Genomic DNA, 16,135 nt, shown 5'->3' on the forward strand with positions numbered 1-16,135 from the left:
GACGAGGGTCAGTGAAGTCATAGTTGATAAAAGAAGCTTGGTACACATTGTAATAGGTTGTCACATAGCAGTCTGGTTATGCCCACAATTGTCCTCAGTTATTATACATTTTTAAACATCTAATAAACTTTTAAAGTACTGAATTACCATTTTACATTCCGTGTGCTTTTTTGGAGTTAACATCTATACTCTGGAAATATGGTTGTTTGGAACAGGTCAGGCTCAGACATTCTGGGTAGATAACCTACTACAAATGAACAAATTTGCTTTGTATTCTTCTAAATTCACTTTTCTACTCAATTGTTATGAACCATTTTACTGATCATTCTAACATCTTTTTCTTATAGAGAGCGACAGACCAGAAGGTGCAGAGTACATAAATCCTGGTGAAAGACTCATAGAAGAAGGATGTATTCATATAATTTCACTGGGATCCAAAGCGTTGATGATCCAAGTGTGGGCTGATCCCCACAATGCCACTTTTATCTTTCGGTATTGATTATCCTCAGCCTCCCATGAATAGATAATGTATTTAAATAATTTATGTAAGAGACATTAATGTGAAATCTGCTAATAAAAGTTCATTATAGCAAAACAAAAAGCCTCATTTAAAAATATATACATTCTAACAGCTATTAATACCACTTTTGTAATAGTGTATTATTCTATCCAAAACTCCATAAAGTCTAAAATATATTAATTCTTGGCTGGGTGTGGTGGCTCATGCCTGTAATCCCAGCACTTTGGGGGGCCAAGGCAGGCAGATCACCTGAGGTCAGGAGTTTGAGACCAGCCTGGCCAACATAGTGAAACACAATATCTACAGAAAATAAAAATAAAAACAAAAAAACAAAAAACCGCAAAAATTAGCCAGGCATGATGGTGCATGCCTGTAGTCCCAGCTACTTGGGAGGCTGAAGCAGGAGAATCGCTTGAGCCTGGGAGGCAGAGGTTGCAGTGAGCCCAGATCACGCCACTGCACTCCAGTCTGGGTGACAGAGTGAGACTCTGTCTCAAAAATAAATAAATAAAAATAAAAAATAAATTAATAAGTAAAATACATTAATTCTCTGTTTGATTTTAGATCAAATACTGAAGTCTTATGCTATGGAAATATTCTATCAGATTGTAATGGTCTTAAGATGTTATTAACAGATATAAGTTTTCCATGTGGATTATATATTTAATAGCCATTACCTAATAAGCTTGGGTTCTCCTTGTTATCTTGTCCTTTTATGCTATCTCCTTTATTAAGTAGTATAGATACAGGTCTTTTATTTGTATTGAGTATGAATAGTATGATACTATTTGTCTAAAACTCAAATCTAAACAAACCAGTATGTTATTTAGGAATCTATACTTTGTAAACATTACAAACATTACTAGGTGCCTTATGTACATTATCTCCTCATTCTTTCAGTAATCCCACAAAGCAGATTAGACCTCCAATACAGTCTGGTATTTAGACATTTATATTAATTTTTCTATGAACCAAATAATACATTGTAATTTCTAAATGGGCAATGACTATATAAATAGTAATAATACATATTTTTTTACAAACTGAATTCTGAAAATTATTGCCTAAATTATGACTACCAGCCAATGAGTCTAATCTATTTTAGTTCATGAATTGAGGTAATGATAGAATAACTAAGTAGCTTATGGTATAAAACGAAGACCTACTGACTTTTCAAGCACTTTAAAAAAAATAGAACTGATTTTTAATCTTACTTAAATATTTAGAATTATAGTTACTATATATATGTTAAACAGTGAGGTCAGAATTTTCATGTTTTCAGCCTATGCCTTTTCTCTTTTTCTGTAGTGTGTGCATGGATTCAAATGATGACATGAAAGCTGTTTTACTAGCACAGGTTGAATCACAGGAGAATATTTTCCTTCCAAGCAAATGGCAACATTTAGTACTCACCTACTTACAGCAGCCCCAAGGGAAAAGGAGGATTCATGGGAAAATCTCCATATGGGTCTCTGGACAGAGGTAGGAAGCATTTTGAGAAAATGCATCTCAATCTCAGTTACAATGTTATGTTTCATTAGTCTATTATAGCTTCTGAAACTACAGAAAATTCTAGGTTTTTACTATAATAAAATTTACTATTTTTTTTTTGTTGTTGTTTCTTTTTTATTATTATTATACTTTAAGTTCTAGGGTACATGTGCACAACATGCAGGTTTGTTACATATGTATATATGTGTCATGTTGGTGTGCTGCACCCATTAACTCATCATTTACATTAGGTATATCTCCTATGCTATCCCTCCCCGCTTCCCCCACCCCACGACAGGCCCCGGTGTGTGATGTTCCCCTTCCTGTGTCCATGTGTTCTCATTGTTCAATTCCCACCTATGAGTGAGAACCTGTGGTGTTTGGTTTTTTGTCCCTGTGATCGTTTGCTGAGAATGATGGTTTCCAGCTTCATCCATGTCCCTACAAAGGACATGAACTCATCATTTTTTATGGCTGCATAGTATTCCATGGTGTATATGTGCCACATTTTCTTAATCCAGTCTATCATTGCTGGACATTTGGGTTGGTTCCAAGTCTTTGCTATTGTGAATAGTGCCTCAGTAAGCATACATGTGCATGTGTCTTTATAGCAGTATGATTTATAATCCTTTGGGTATATACCCAGTAATGGGACAGCTGGGTCAAATGGTATTTCTAGTTCTAGATCCTTGAGGAATCGCCACACTGTCTTCCACAATGGTTGAACTAGTTTACAGTCCCACCAACAGTGTAAAAGTGTTCCTATTTCTCCACATCCTCTCCAGCATCTGTTGTTTCTTGACTTTTTAATGATCGCCATTCTAACTGGTGTGAGATGGTATCTCATTGTGGTTTTGATTTGCATTTCTCTGAAAAATTTACTATAACTTACAAATCTGTCAGAGTTGGACTTTTTTTTCCTATTGGTCATTTTCATGCAAAATAAGCACTCCTGTAGAAGTGACTGTTGAAAATTAATATTTGGGTTTGGGGAGCATGCAGATACCTAAAAATTTAGACATTTATGTATAACTATATATCAAAGAACAGAATCTATAATTTCATCCTGCAAGCCCATATATTATAAAACTGAAGCCATGATAATTATTTAAATTAAGTGGCTAATAAGGCTAATACCTAAATTAAATTAGGCTTTCAAAAGAAATTAGAATGACTAGCCTGTGTATAAGGTGATAGATTCAGATAGAGTGCTAGAAATATACCAAGTGATAGATTCAGGGAGAGTACTGTATGATTTTTACCACATAGGAGAATTGTGAGCCAAGTTAATAAGAAACATCTTGTGGAATATCTTAATGTAAAATTTTAGCCTGTAGGAACTATAAGGTATCTTCGATTTGTAAGCATTGGGAAGTATTGTATTGAATGAAGTAGCATGAAAGAAGATAGAGAATTCAAAACTGTAACGTAGCATGGTAGAGGATTAAGCTGGTTGGATGAGTTTAAGTTGAATAATGAGAAATAAAAATGAATGGACATGGTGAGACTACTTAACAGGCTTTGAATGCCAAGCTGAGAAGTCTAGATTTAATCAAAGGGAACATAATGTATTGCATACTTATTATGTTGCAGACCTTTTGCTAGGTGCTTTATATACATCATCTAATTCTCTCAAAAATCCCTCAAAGTAGATTAGACCATGGAAATAACATATACCCTTAACACAGATTAACCTATTTTTATTCATTCCTTTGTTCATTCATCACATTTATTGAGGAATTACAGTGTTTTGAATACTTGATATATTAATTAGGCCTGGGGGACAGTGGTAAACAAGATAGACACATTCCCTGCCTTCCTGGAGTTCACAGTCTGATGAGGAGTCAGACAACAAGCAAACACAATTAAATGAATATTTACAAATGCTGACAAATACTGTGAGGCCCATGCTTTAAAACCCTGAGACAGAAAATATCGAGTTTGACACTTACAATGGGTGGATCAGGGAAGGCCTATCTAAGAACAGGGTATTAAAGCTGAGACCTGAAGGAGGAGATGGAACTTGCCCTGTGCAGGTGGGAGGAGGACAGTTTGAGGTGGAGGACAGGGCATCACTGCAGGAGGCTGCAGCAATTGATTGCTTACAGCTGTCCAGCCTCAATAATAGAGGGAGACAGGGAGCAAGGGCTTGTGGATTGCTTTACAGTCCGTGGTGTCTGCCACAAGCAAGAACATGCTTTGGAAGTAAAATTAAGAGTTCAGTTTTGTTGTATTCATTTAAAAAAATGTAAAAATACGTAATTGAAGCCTAATTTCCATTTTCCATGTTCCAAATAAAATGCTGTCTGTGACGTTCTCGATCCTCATACCTGCCATGGCAGCTGTAGCCAATCAGCAAATTTGTTTCCAGAACCTATAGTTAAATCAGATGGAGCTGGGGCTGGAGTTGTAAGTAGAGAGCCTCTTTCTCCTCCTAGATACTCTCCACTCAATTTCTTGAGCTCTCAACATGTGCCAGGCACTGTATTAGGCACTTTGTACAGATTACCTGATTTAATCCTCCCAACAATACTATGAAGTAGGTATATTATTATCCCAATTTTACATATGAGGCAACTGAGACCTAGAGTGACTTGCCCAAACTCATGCCACAAGTAAGGGGTAGAGCTGAAAGTTTAACCTAGACTCTGACCCTAGGGAGGGCCCATGCTTTAAAACCCTATGCTTTGCTGCCCCTGCAGCCTTTTTCTGAATTACATCAACTGACAGGTAGAGGAACCATAAACCATTAGACATGTTCAGAATGAGAGATTAGATTTTTATTGTGGACAGTCTGAAATTAGTAAGCATGGTCACTTGATTCACATATCACTCTGTTTTTTTTCCCCACCAACTTACAGCTACATTCCTTTGAAAGAATTGTTTGCCATTTGGCACAAGTTAATTTCATTGGTTAACAGAGCAAGTGACCAAGGACAAATATTCTATTCTGTTGACTTAAACTTGGTGCTCTAGTATCTTCATCACCTTATAAGCTATAGAATAATTTCTAGGCCAGGCATAGTGCTTCATGCCTGTAATCCCAGCACTTTGATAGGCCGAGGCAGAAGGATTGCTTGAGCCCGGGAATTCAAGACCAACCTGGGCAACATGGAAAAACCATGTCTCTACTAAAAATAAAAAAATTAGCTGGGCATGGTGATGTGTAGCTGTAGTCCCAGCTATTCGGGAGGCTGAGGCAGGAGGATCACCTGAGCCCAGTAAGTCAAGGCTACAGTGAGCCATGATTGCACCCCTGCACTTCAGCCTGGGTGACAGAGCGAGACCCTGTCTCAATTAAAAAAAAAAAAATGAATTTCTAAAAGAATATATTTGAAGAGGCCTTTTAAAATAAGGTAACAATACTGAAAATGAGTTAATACTTTCTATTAGTTGTTATTAACAGCTTACAAATATGGCAGAACTATATGGCACATAGTAGATACTTAATATTTGTTTAATTCATTTTGCATGCATCCTGCAAAAGGTTTTCTTTCACCCTTAAAAACACTATTTTATTTTTATTTTATTGTTATATTTTTATTTTACTTTAGTTCTGGGATACATGTGCAGAACACGCAGGTTTGTTACATAGGTATACATGTGCCATGGTGGTTTGCTGCACTTATCAACCCATCATCTAGGTTTTAAGCCCCACGTGCATTAGGTATTTGTCCTGATACTCTCCCTCCCCTTGCCCCAGTACCCACCAACAGGCCCCGGTGTGTGATGTTCCCCTCCCTGTATCCATATGTTCTCACTGAAAAACTATTTTTTAAAATAAAAAATTTAAAACTATTTTAAGTCATAATGCCACTAGATGGCAATGGAGTTTCAGTCACAGCCATTTGTTTGGTCAAGGAGAAGTCTGTCATTGAACATATCCCACATCTTTCCTTTATTAAAAAAAAACCATTAAAATAGTTAAGTTTATATGTTATATGTGAAACAGAGCCTTAAGCAAAACTTTTAAAATAAATGTATACAAAGTTGAATTTCTCATTAAGAGCTACCCATGTTAGCTTATCCTGTCTTCATCTTACAAATTTTATTTAGACTTTGCCTTTATAGATTACTCTCATTATCTTAAAATGGAGTTTAAAACATTCCTAAACTAGGGGTAGAGCTCTGTGGTTTCACTAGTTGATGAAGTCCTCCCTGCTTTGTGTGTCTTTCTGTGAGAAAGCTTTATTTTGCCTTTTCCAGTACTCTGTCTTTTGTAAGCATTCCTTCACCGTTATCCATGAAGTAAAAGAGACTAATCAAAAGCTGCGTAATCACTTAGCATTAAGAAAACAGAAAATGCAGAAAGCATTGGCATTTCAGTGGCTAGACAGAAATTTTGAAGAGTTATGTTTTTACTGATTAGTTTTCAAAGGCCTCATAGATGACGTAACATTTTTGGAATGTCATGGATTCCAGTTTTTGGAATTGTCAAGATGGGAGACTTCTTGGCAAAATTAAGGGGAGGTGGTTGGTTTTTATCTGTAAACCAGGAAGGTGCATATACAGAAGTCAAATGGCAAAGAAAACTTGCAGCAAATGTCTCGTCACATTTCCCATGGCCTGCCGTGGGATCATCAGGTATCTCTCTTTGGCTCCCCTCTTTCTGCAGCACCTTTGACCAAGAGACAAACAATTAGCCCTCCTCTCTTGCCCCAGTGCCAGCTGATAATGATCCAAGAAAATTGTTCAAGAATTCCCCATTGTAGGCCGGGCGCAGTGCCTCACACCTGTAATCCCAGCACTTTGGGAGGCCAAGGCGGGTGGATCACGAGGTCAGGAGTTCCAGACTAGCCTGGCTAACACAGTGAAACCCCGTCTCTACTAAAAAAAATACAAAAAATTAACCAGGCCTGGTGGCGGGCACCTGTAATCCCTGCTACTACGGGAGGCTGAGGCAGGAGAATGGTGTGAACCCAGGAGGCGGAGCTTGCAGTGAGCCGAGATCATGCCACTGCACTCCAGCCTGGGCAACAGAGGGAGACTCCGTCTCCAAAAAAAAAAAAAGAATTCCCCATTGTTAAAAATATTCATGCTTTAAAAATACTTAGTACTAGTACTTCCTAAAGTCATTGCTTTAACTTGTTTTTAATGTAGGAAGCCTGACGTCACTTTGGATTTTATGCTTCCAAGAAAAACAAGTTTGTCGTCTGATAGCAATAAAACATTTTGCATGATTGGCCATTGTTTATCATCCCAAGAAGAGTTTTTGCAGTTGGCTGGAAAATGGGACCTGGGAAATTTGCTTCTCTTCAATGGTGAGTGAGCTATGATTGCATCACTGCACTTCAGCCTGGGTGACAGAGTGAGATTTTTTCCTTTGAAACATTTCCAGTTTTTTTCTCGTTAACAAATATTAAACTAAGTAAATTAACCTGGCTAAAATATCCATCTCTGTTCCTTTACTTGTGTTTAATAAGTACTGTATTTCCAAGATTCTAAGATATACTTTTAAAATACTTTAACATTTTTGTAATCTAGTTGTGTCTTACAATTGATATATACATTTAATATAAAAATGTATTTCCTACATCCTCAAAAAAGAGAAGCTCATATTAACGTTTTTTAATACTGGATAATGTAGCATCATGACTAATAAACTTATCTTGGTTGTCTCCTTTATAATTTTATTAGATCTTATACAAATATCAAATTTTAGGGAAAAATGAAATATATGATTTTAAAAAAATATGTCCTTAAACCTGACACATACTAGCATTCAGACAGTGTTTATTGACTAAATAGGAAGGAATAAAGATATTGATTCAAATTTTAGTTAGAAATGGAATTTACCAAGATATAGCTCCCATTATTTAAAAAATACAACAACAAAGTAAAATAAAACAGAAAACCTGTTTTCTGGCTAAGGAGCAAATAGAAATGTTATGATTTAATTAAAAGCTTCACAATTAACTTTATATACATTAATTCATCTTCCATCATAGTTGGCATAGGTTATTTTCTCATTACACCAATTTGGAAATTGAGGCTTTATCAATTTTATAAAATATAGTGAACAACTGAAAGAATCTGGCTACAAAAAATAATTCCTGGTTTCTTGCTTTTTATGAAAAATTCTGGTTAGAGTGTTTTAAATAACTAACTTTATTTTTCTGCTATTCAGGAGCTAAGGTTGGTTCACAAGAGGCCTTTTATCTGTATGCTTGTGGACCCAACTATACATCTGTAATGCCATGTAAGTATGGCAAGCCAGTGAATGACTACTCCAAATATATTAATAAAGAAATTTTGCGATGTGACCAAATCAGAGAACTTTTTATGACCAAGAAAGATGTGGATATTGGTCTCTTAATTGTAAGTTTTAATTTTATAAGTTTTAATTTTATAGTAAATGTATTTAGGTATATTTATTGAAATGTATGGTTATGAATTAGATTTCTGAAGATTTTCATGTGGTTCCTTATCATTTTCTTTTCTTAGAATTATGTTTTTTTCTGAAAAAAATTGAAACACTTTGATCTCCTTTCAAAATTTGTTTCAGGCTTTATATCTCCTTTTCCTTGAAATTATATTTCTATAAAAAGTTTATCAGTTTAGTTTATTTTATACCTACTAATTATTCAGGAAAAATGTTTATGATACAGTGAAAATAACACTTGTTAGTTTGACATACTCCTAAAAAATGTTGCTCATTATATTTTCTTTCCATACTTATAAATAAATAATATCCATTTATAATGTTAGTTTTAGTTACGTATATTCAGGTCTTAGAAAACCTACTCTTTTTTATTTTTTATTGTTTTTTTTTAAGAGACAGGATTTCACTCTGTCACCCAGGCTTGGGTGCAGTGGTGTGATCATGGCTCACTGCATGCAGCCTTGAACTCCTGGGCTCAAATGATCCTCCCACCTCAACCTCCCAAGTGGCCGGGTCTGTGGTCATGCACCACCACACCGGGCTAATTTAAAATTTTTGTAGAGATGGAATCTCGCTATGTTGCCCAGACTGGTCTCAAACTCCTGGCCTCAAGCGATCTTCCCATCTCAGCCTCCCAAATGGTGAGATTACAGGCATGAGCCACCATGCCTGGCCTAAAAAACTTATTATTTAATATCAGTACAATTAGGAATTTTGCTTTCAAAGTGTTGCTGATTCTGCTTATATGAGAGTATATTGATTTTTATATATTATTCCAATATTTTGTTCTACCAGTATATAATTTAGGAGCGAGTGGTGAGGATTTTTCTTTATAGCAACTAGAAAACTGAGCCTTCATAGTCTTAGAAAATCTACTAAAATCTAGTAGATCTGGCCATGAAACTGGGGTCTGCTTTCTCTTGCTTCTTATGAAAAGTACAGATATTTCTTACTTGAAGGAGACTACTGTTTTGGAATGTATTTTGTTGTTGTTGTTGAGTTGCGGGGAGGGTAGATTTGGTTGTCAATAATTATTGGGTAGTAAGGGCCAGGGATGCTAAATGTTCTACAGTACATGAACACTATTATACAACAAAGAATGATCCTATCCTAAATGTCCCACCGTTAAGAAAACATCCTTTAGGGAAATGGTTCCTCAAACCTGAGTGTGCACCAGAATCATCCAGAGGGCTTGTTAAAATACAGATTGCTGGGCCAGAGCTTCTGATACAGTAGGTCTGAAGTGTGACCCTGGAATTTACATTTTTAAGAAGTTCCTAGGTGATGCTGATGCTGATGCTGGTTGAGGATCACACTTTGAGAACCTCTTCCTTAGGGAGACTGAGGAGCTCACACAGATGTTTGTTCAAGTAATAACTTTAACTCAATAGTTTTTGGTTAATCCATTTGTTTTCATAGAAAAATTTCCCTAATCCTTTTATTTTTCCTGAACAGTATATAGGTCATATAAGTTACAAAACTCAACATAAATTATCATAAATGAAAATTCTGAGGGTTTTATGTGAAAACTATTTTTAGAGAGCAAATTGTTTAAGCCCGATTTAGTAATTTGGGAGTTATAGGCTTGTGAAACAATGGTTAGGGAGAAGTGGTACCCTTGGCCAGGCACGGTGGCTCATGCCTGTAATCCCAGGCGTGGATTTGGGAGGCCGAGGCGGGTGGATCACCTGAGGTCAGGAGTTTGAGACCAGCCTGGCCAACATGGTGAAACCCTGTCTCTACTAAAAATACAAAAACTAGCCGGGCATGGTGGCAGGTGCCTATAATCCCAGCTACTCAGGAGGCTGAGGCAGGAGAATCGCTTGAACCTAGGAGGCAGAGATTGCAGCGAGCCGAGAATGCGCAATTGCACTCCAGCCTGGGCAACAAGAGTCAAACTCTGTCTCAAAAAAAAAAAAAGAAAAAGAAAAAGAAAAAAGAAAAGAAATGGTACCCTCATGTCAGGGTGCGGCGTCAGATTTCTGATTGAAACTACTGCAAGTTTGAAACTTTGCTTTTCCAGCATAATCATACACAACAGACAGTATAATTGGTTTAGCTGGTGCACAGATATGCTGGGTGGTATGTCTGATTGCCGTGGGTCATAAATAAAGCACAGGTCAGACACGGTGGCTCATGCTTGTAATGCCAGCACTTTGGGAGGCTGAGGCGGGCAGATCACGAGGTCAGAAGTTCAAGACCAGCCAGTTTGAGACCAGCCTGGCCAACATGGTGAAACCCTGTCTCTACTAAAAATATAAAATTAGCTGGGCGTGGTGGCATGCACCTGTAATCCCAGCTACTCAGGAGGCCGAAGCAGGAGAATTGCTTGAACCCAGGAGTCGGAGGTTGCAGTGAGCTGAGATCGCACAACTGTACTCCAGCCAGGGCGGCAGAGCAAGACTCTGTCTCGGAAAAAAAAAATAAATAAATAAATAATAATAATAATAATCAAAGCACAAGGCCCCCATCCAGTTCTGAGAGAAGACACTGAATCTATATGATTTCCATGAGCCTGGGTTTGGCATCTACTACCATTAAAACCACCTTAAAGTACATAATGGGCCAGACACCAAGGTTCATGCCTATAATCCCAGCACCCTGGGAGGCACAGGCAGGAGGATCACTTTAGGTCAAGGGTTTGAGACTAGCCTGGGCAACATAACAAGACCATGTCTCTACAAAAAAAAAAAAAAAAAAAATTAACTGGGTTAACTGGGTGTGGTGGCAGGTGCCTGTAGTCCTAGCTGCTTGGGAGGCTCAGGTGGGAGGATCCCTTGAGTCTAGGAGTTCAAGGCTACAGTGAGCTATGATCATGCCACTGCACTCCAGCCTGGGTGCCAGAGCAAGACACTGTCTCTAAGAAAAACATACATTCTGCATTTAAAATTAACTTTAATTTTTAAAATAGTTTAGAGAATCTTGACAGGGAGCCACACACTCCCTTTGCCTGGGAGAAATATCTGAAGTTCTATTTTATTTTAGTTAGGTGTGCTGACTGTTGACAATCTGGAATTTTATTCCAGTAGAAAGATCTAGTTTAGAGTTGCTTTTAAATGAATAGTCAGCCAGTGAGCAAATGGAAAGCAAAAATTTCAAATAAATTGGCCTTACCCAGAGTTCCCAATATTTTTAAGTGCTTAGAATAGTGCCTGGTATGTAATAAGTGTGGTTTAAGACTTAGTTGGTATTAATAGTAATAGTATAACTTAATATATATTCTAAACCGAACAAAGCTGGAATCCTTCTCAACCTTGATGTGATCTATACAATTGATCACTGCTGAATAAATCACTGATCATTTGCTTTGTGGGAAACAGCCTTGCTTCTAATGTTTATCTGTTTAGTGTAGTAGCTGTTGTTTTTTAAACAAAGAAAAGGATCAGTTGAGTGTGTTTTCACTTTGAAATACTTACTTGCCAGTTCATAGCTTGCATTTTAAACTTGGTGTCATTACTGAATGAAAATATTTGTGTTTCAGGAAAGTCTTTCAGTTGTTTATACAACTTACTGTCCTGCTCAGTATACCATCTATGAGCCAGTGATTAGACTTAAAGGTCAAATGAAAACCCAACTCTCTCAAAGACCCTTCAGCTCAAAAGAAGTTCAGAGCATCTTATTAGAACCTCATCATCTAAAGAATCTCCAACCTACTGAATATAAAACTATTCAAGGCATTCTGCACGAAATTGGTGGAACTGGTATATTTGTTTTTCTCTTTGCTAGGGTAAGAATCACTGGTTATAGTTTTGTCTAAAGAGAAATGACTTATTTATTATTGATAAATTAAAGGATTTCTTTTGGACCACACGAAAAAGCTACACTCGACTATATTAAACTTTTAAGATAAAAAATTACATATTAAATATGTTATTAAGCTTTCTGCCATAGATGATTAAGGTTTCTTCTAATTTATGAATATTTTAGAAGTTTTCTATTAACCAAAAATGTAATTAGTACAATTAAATGTTAAATGTACAAGTTTTTAAATTGAGAGGAGGATATTTTTAAAAATAAAATTTATGAAGTTTTTATTCCTTAAATGTTTCCAATGCATAGGAAAAAACTAAGGGTCAACAAATATGTTTTTTAAAAAAAAAAAACTTTAATTTGTTTGGGTTTGGAGTTTTTTCAAAAAGGAGAAATATAAAGTTTGACTCAGGCCTAAGTACCATTTTAGAATGAATCATTTAATTATCTGTCCTGATGCAAAGTAGACAGTCAGTAATTATAGACTATTTCAGGGATTGCTGAAACCTATATTAGGGAGCACAAATAGTCTCACTTTGGTAAAAATCCTTTCTACTTCCTCTGGGTCCACATCCCTGTTTAATTAAAGCAGCTTTGATCTTCCTTCATCCTCGGAATGCCATCTTCATTTTATCCCTAAGTATAACTTTTGCAACATTATCAAGTTTTCATAGTCTCCCTATCTAACTTTCTTTAATGGAAGCATCTTTGATTAATTTTGCAATAAGAAGCATATCAGCATTTGTTGTTGTTAGGGTTCTTACAAATATTTTGTTAACATTTGATCCACCATACTCTGTAATCTGTCTTTTCTTCTCCACCTCTTCCTTTTTCATAGTTTTTTTATCTAGTGTCTAGTTGAATAGATTATCTCCTAGTGTTTTAAAATTAAAATCCCTTTAACTCCTCACCAATATTTTGTGATCTTTTGTACCATTGTATAGTTTCAAAATGTATATCCTTGTTTTCTTCTCTTTCATCAAGGTATTGAATATAATTTTGTTATTGTTACATAGAGTTTGGATCTTAGATAAAATGTTTACATTTTTATCTTTATATGTTTAGTATCTTGCCAATAAGACTTTTAAAGTATGTTTCTAGGTCTAAAACTTATAAACCTTGTTCAGTATCCTTCCCCCTCCCCTACAAAAATAAAATTCAGTGTCCTTAAAACCCTTACATGCATAACCTGCCTTGTGAGCCTGGTCTCTACAATTCCGCCAAAGAGGCAACCTGCAGCTTCCTAGATGTACTGTGAACTTCCAGTTTAGGCCTTTACCCTTCCCCTGGCTGTGCCCTGCTCCCAGCCACCCCTTTATTCCTGCTTTCCAGGATTTGGCTCTCTTCCTAGGCCATCTTCTCTCTGTGTATCCTTCCCTTAAACCAAGCAGAGAGGGGTCAGAATGGTCTCTGTGCTCTCCTGGCATACCTATTGTCTCATTCTTCTTTGGCCTTTAGCATGATAATAAGTGTGTGTTTCTTATGTATGTAGTAGTTGTCAGAAAGTGTTGGTTGAAGTAAATTGACGTACAAGGCACAACATGTGGTTTTTGTAGATACATCTTATCTCTTTGACAGGACAGTAGACCCCATTGGGAACAAGTATCATGTATTTTACTTCTTTTTATCTCCCTTACCAGTAATGCAGAGCCTGTCTATTGACTCATTTATCAAAAACTATGACACTTCAGATCACTAGTTATAAAATGCTACTGACCACTAAGGTTGTTTGTGTCATTGTATACTATAGTATATATAAGAGACTATAGAACATGGAATTTATGCCTTACTCTCAGTTTTGTTTATTCACAACCCTTAAATAGGTAGAGTATGAGCATTAAAAAAATACTTTGTAGAAACTAATGGATTGATGTTACATAATGGAAGATTATACATGTTAAATTTTTACTCTCAGCAAATTGGGAGAAAACTATATCCACCCTTTTTTTTTTTTTTTTTAGGTTGTTGAACTCAGTAGCTGTGAAGAAACTCAAGCATTAGCACTGCGAGTTATACTCTCATTAATTAAATACAACCAACAAAGAGTACATGAATTAGAAAATTGTAATGGACTTTCTATGATTCATCAGGTGTTGATCAAACAAAAATGCATTGTTGGGTTTTACATTTTGAAGGTATGTCTTCATAAAATTTATTCTTATAGTTTCATATGCAGTGATACTCATCTCGTCATCAAAGTCTTCCAATAATAGTTTTGTGTTTCAGTTATTCCTGAAGAAAATGGAGGAAACTTATTAGTGTATAATTAATCAAACTAAGATACTCTTCTAATTCTTTTCATCATTTAAATAATTACATTTTTCTTTTCTTTAAAGCACTTTTTAAAAGTAAGAAAAAAATAAACTCATTGAATTTTAGATCTGGGTGGGCCATAGATATCTCCCATGCTGTCCCCTCATTCCGTAGATTGATGAGATCTTTCCTTTAGCTCCCACCCTTATGGCAGAGAACCCAGTTCTCTAGGCACCTAGAGGCATACCATTCCATTAGGCACTACTACTACAGAGTTAATTTTTCAAGTCACAGATATTCATGCTCATTTTTATTATGATCCCGCTATCATCATATATTTAAATACATTTCTAGATAAAAGCATTTGGTAACATTGTGGAAATATTTCTCTCTGAGACTTCTGGTACTAAGGCAAAAGATGATTGCTCTACCCTTGCCTCCACCCCTACTTCTTTAAACTGCAAGATCCGTACATTTGTGGCATGAATCCTTACTACTTTTTTGAAAACGTTTTAAAGCCTAATAGCAGATTAATTCAGTTTAAAACATAAAAATTGAGTGCTGTTTGTTTCACCCCTTGTTTGAACCTGAGCACTCACTTAAAAATATTTGTAAGTTTGGGATTTTCTATTTATCTGAATTGTTTTACAAAACAAGTTAAAGATACTTTGTGAAGTGTTGAATTATTTACTAGCTTTCCTTTGAATTTAATGATTGCTAAAATTGAAAGCTTAAAGTTTCTGTTGAACTTCTTGATTAACCAATTACTAATGCATCTTATATTAATGCTAATTTTCTGTAGACCCTTCTTGAAGGATGCTGTGGTGAAGATATTATTTATATGAATGAGAATGGAGAGTTTAAGTTGGATGTAGACTCTAATGCTATAATCCAAGATGTTAAGCTGTTAGAGGAACTTTTGCTTGACTGGAAGATATGGAATAAAGCAGAGGCATGTAATATGTACTTTTTTTCCATTTTTTATTGTGGTAAAATGCATATAACACAAAATTTACCATCTTAAGCATTTTTAAGTTTCGGTTCAGTGGCATTAAGTGCATTTACAGTGTTGTCCAACCATCACCACCATCCATCTCTGTAAATCTTTTTTGTTTTGTAAAACCAAAACTTTGTACCCTTTAAACAAATGTTCTCCCTCTTCCTCTAGCCCCTGGAAACCACCATTCTACTTTTGACTAATCTAAGGATCTCATATAAGTAGGATCGTATAGTGTCTTTTTGCGATTAGCTTATTTCACTTAGCTTAATGTCTTCCAGGCTCATCTGTGTTGTAGCATATGTCCAAATTTCTTTTTTAAGAATGAATAATATTCCATTCTATATATTTATCACATTTTGCTTATCCATTCATCAGTTTAGAGACACTTGGATTGTTTCCACATTTTAGCTACCGTGAATAGAAGCATATACTCGTTTTTTTGTTTGTTTGCTTTTGTTTTTGTCTTTTTTTGAAACGGAGTTTTACTCTTTCGCCCAGGCTAGAGTGCAGTGGCATGATATTGGCTCACTGCAACCTCCACCCCCAGGCTCAGATGATACTCCTACCTCAGCCTCCCAAGTAGCTGGGACCACAGATGTGTGCCACCATGCCTGGCTAAGTTTTTGTATTTTGGGTGTAGACAGGGTGTCACACATGTTGCTCAGGCTGGTCTTGAACTCCTGAGCTCAAGTGATCTGCCTGCCTCGGCTTCCCAAAATGCTCGGATTATAGGCATGAG

At 36.2% G+C, this 16,135-nt stretch overlaps 1 protein-coding gene across 1 annotated transcript in view; it reads left to right on the forward strand.

Moving 5' to 3' along the window:
- The window catches only part of LYST (lysosomal trafficking regulator), a 213,551-nt gene that overhangs the window by 80,481 nt on the left and 116,935 nt on the right, over window positions 1–16,135 (forward strand). Inside the window, exons 13-19 of the mRNA XM_054448938.2 lie at window positions 348–492; window positions 1,829–2,002; window positions 7,112–7,272; window positions 8,139–8,329; window positions 11,875–12,120; window positions 14,105–14,278; window positions 15,199–15,348. Of these exons, the coding sequence (XP_054304913.1) occupies window positions 348–492; window positions 1,829–2,002; window positions 7,112–7,272; window positions 8,139–8,329; window positions 11,875–12,120; window positions 14,105–14,278; window positions 15,199–15,348 (1,241 nt within the window). The remainder of the gene's footprint in view (window positions 1–347; window positions 493–1,828; window positions 2,003–7,111; window positions 7,273–8,138; window positions 8,330–11,874; window positions 12,121–14,104; window positions 14,279–15,198; window positions 15,349–16,135) is intronic.

This window comes from Pongo pygmaeus, chromosome 1, assembly GCF_028885625.2.
Source record: "Pongo pygmaeus isolate AG05252 chromosome 1, NHGRI_mPonPyg2-v2.0_pri, whole genome shotgun sequence".
Lineage (NCBI taxonomy): Eukaryota > Metazoa > Chordata > Mammalia > Primates > Hominidae > Pongo > Pongo pygmaeus.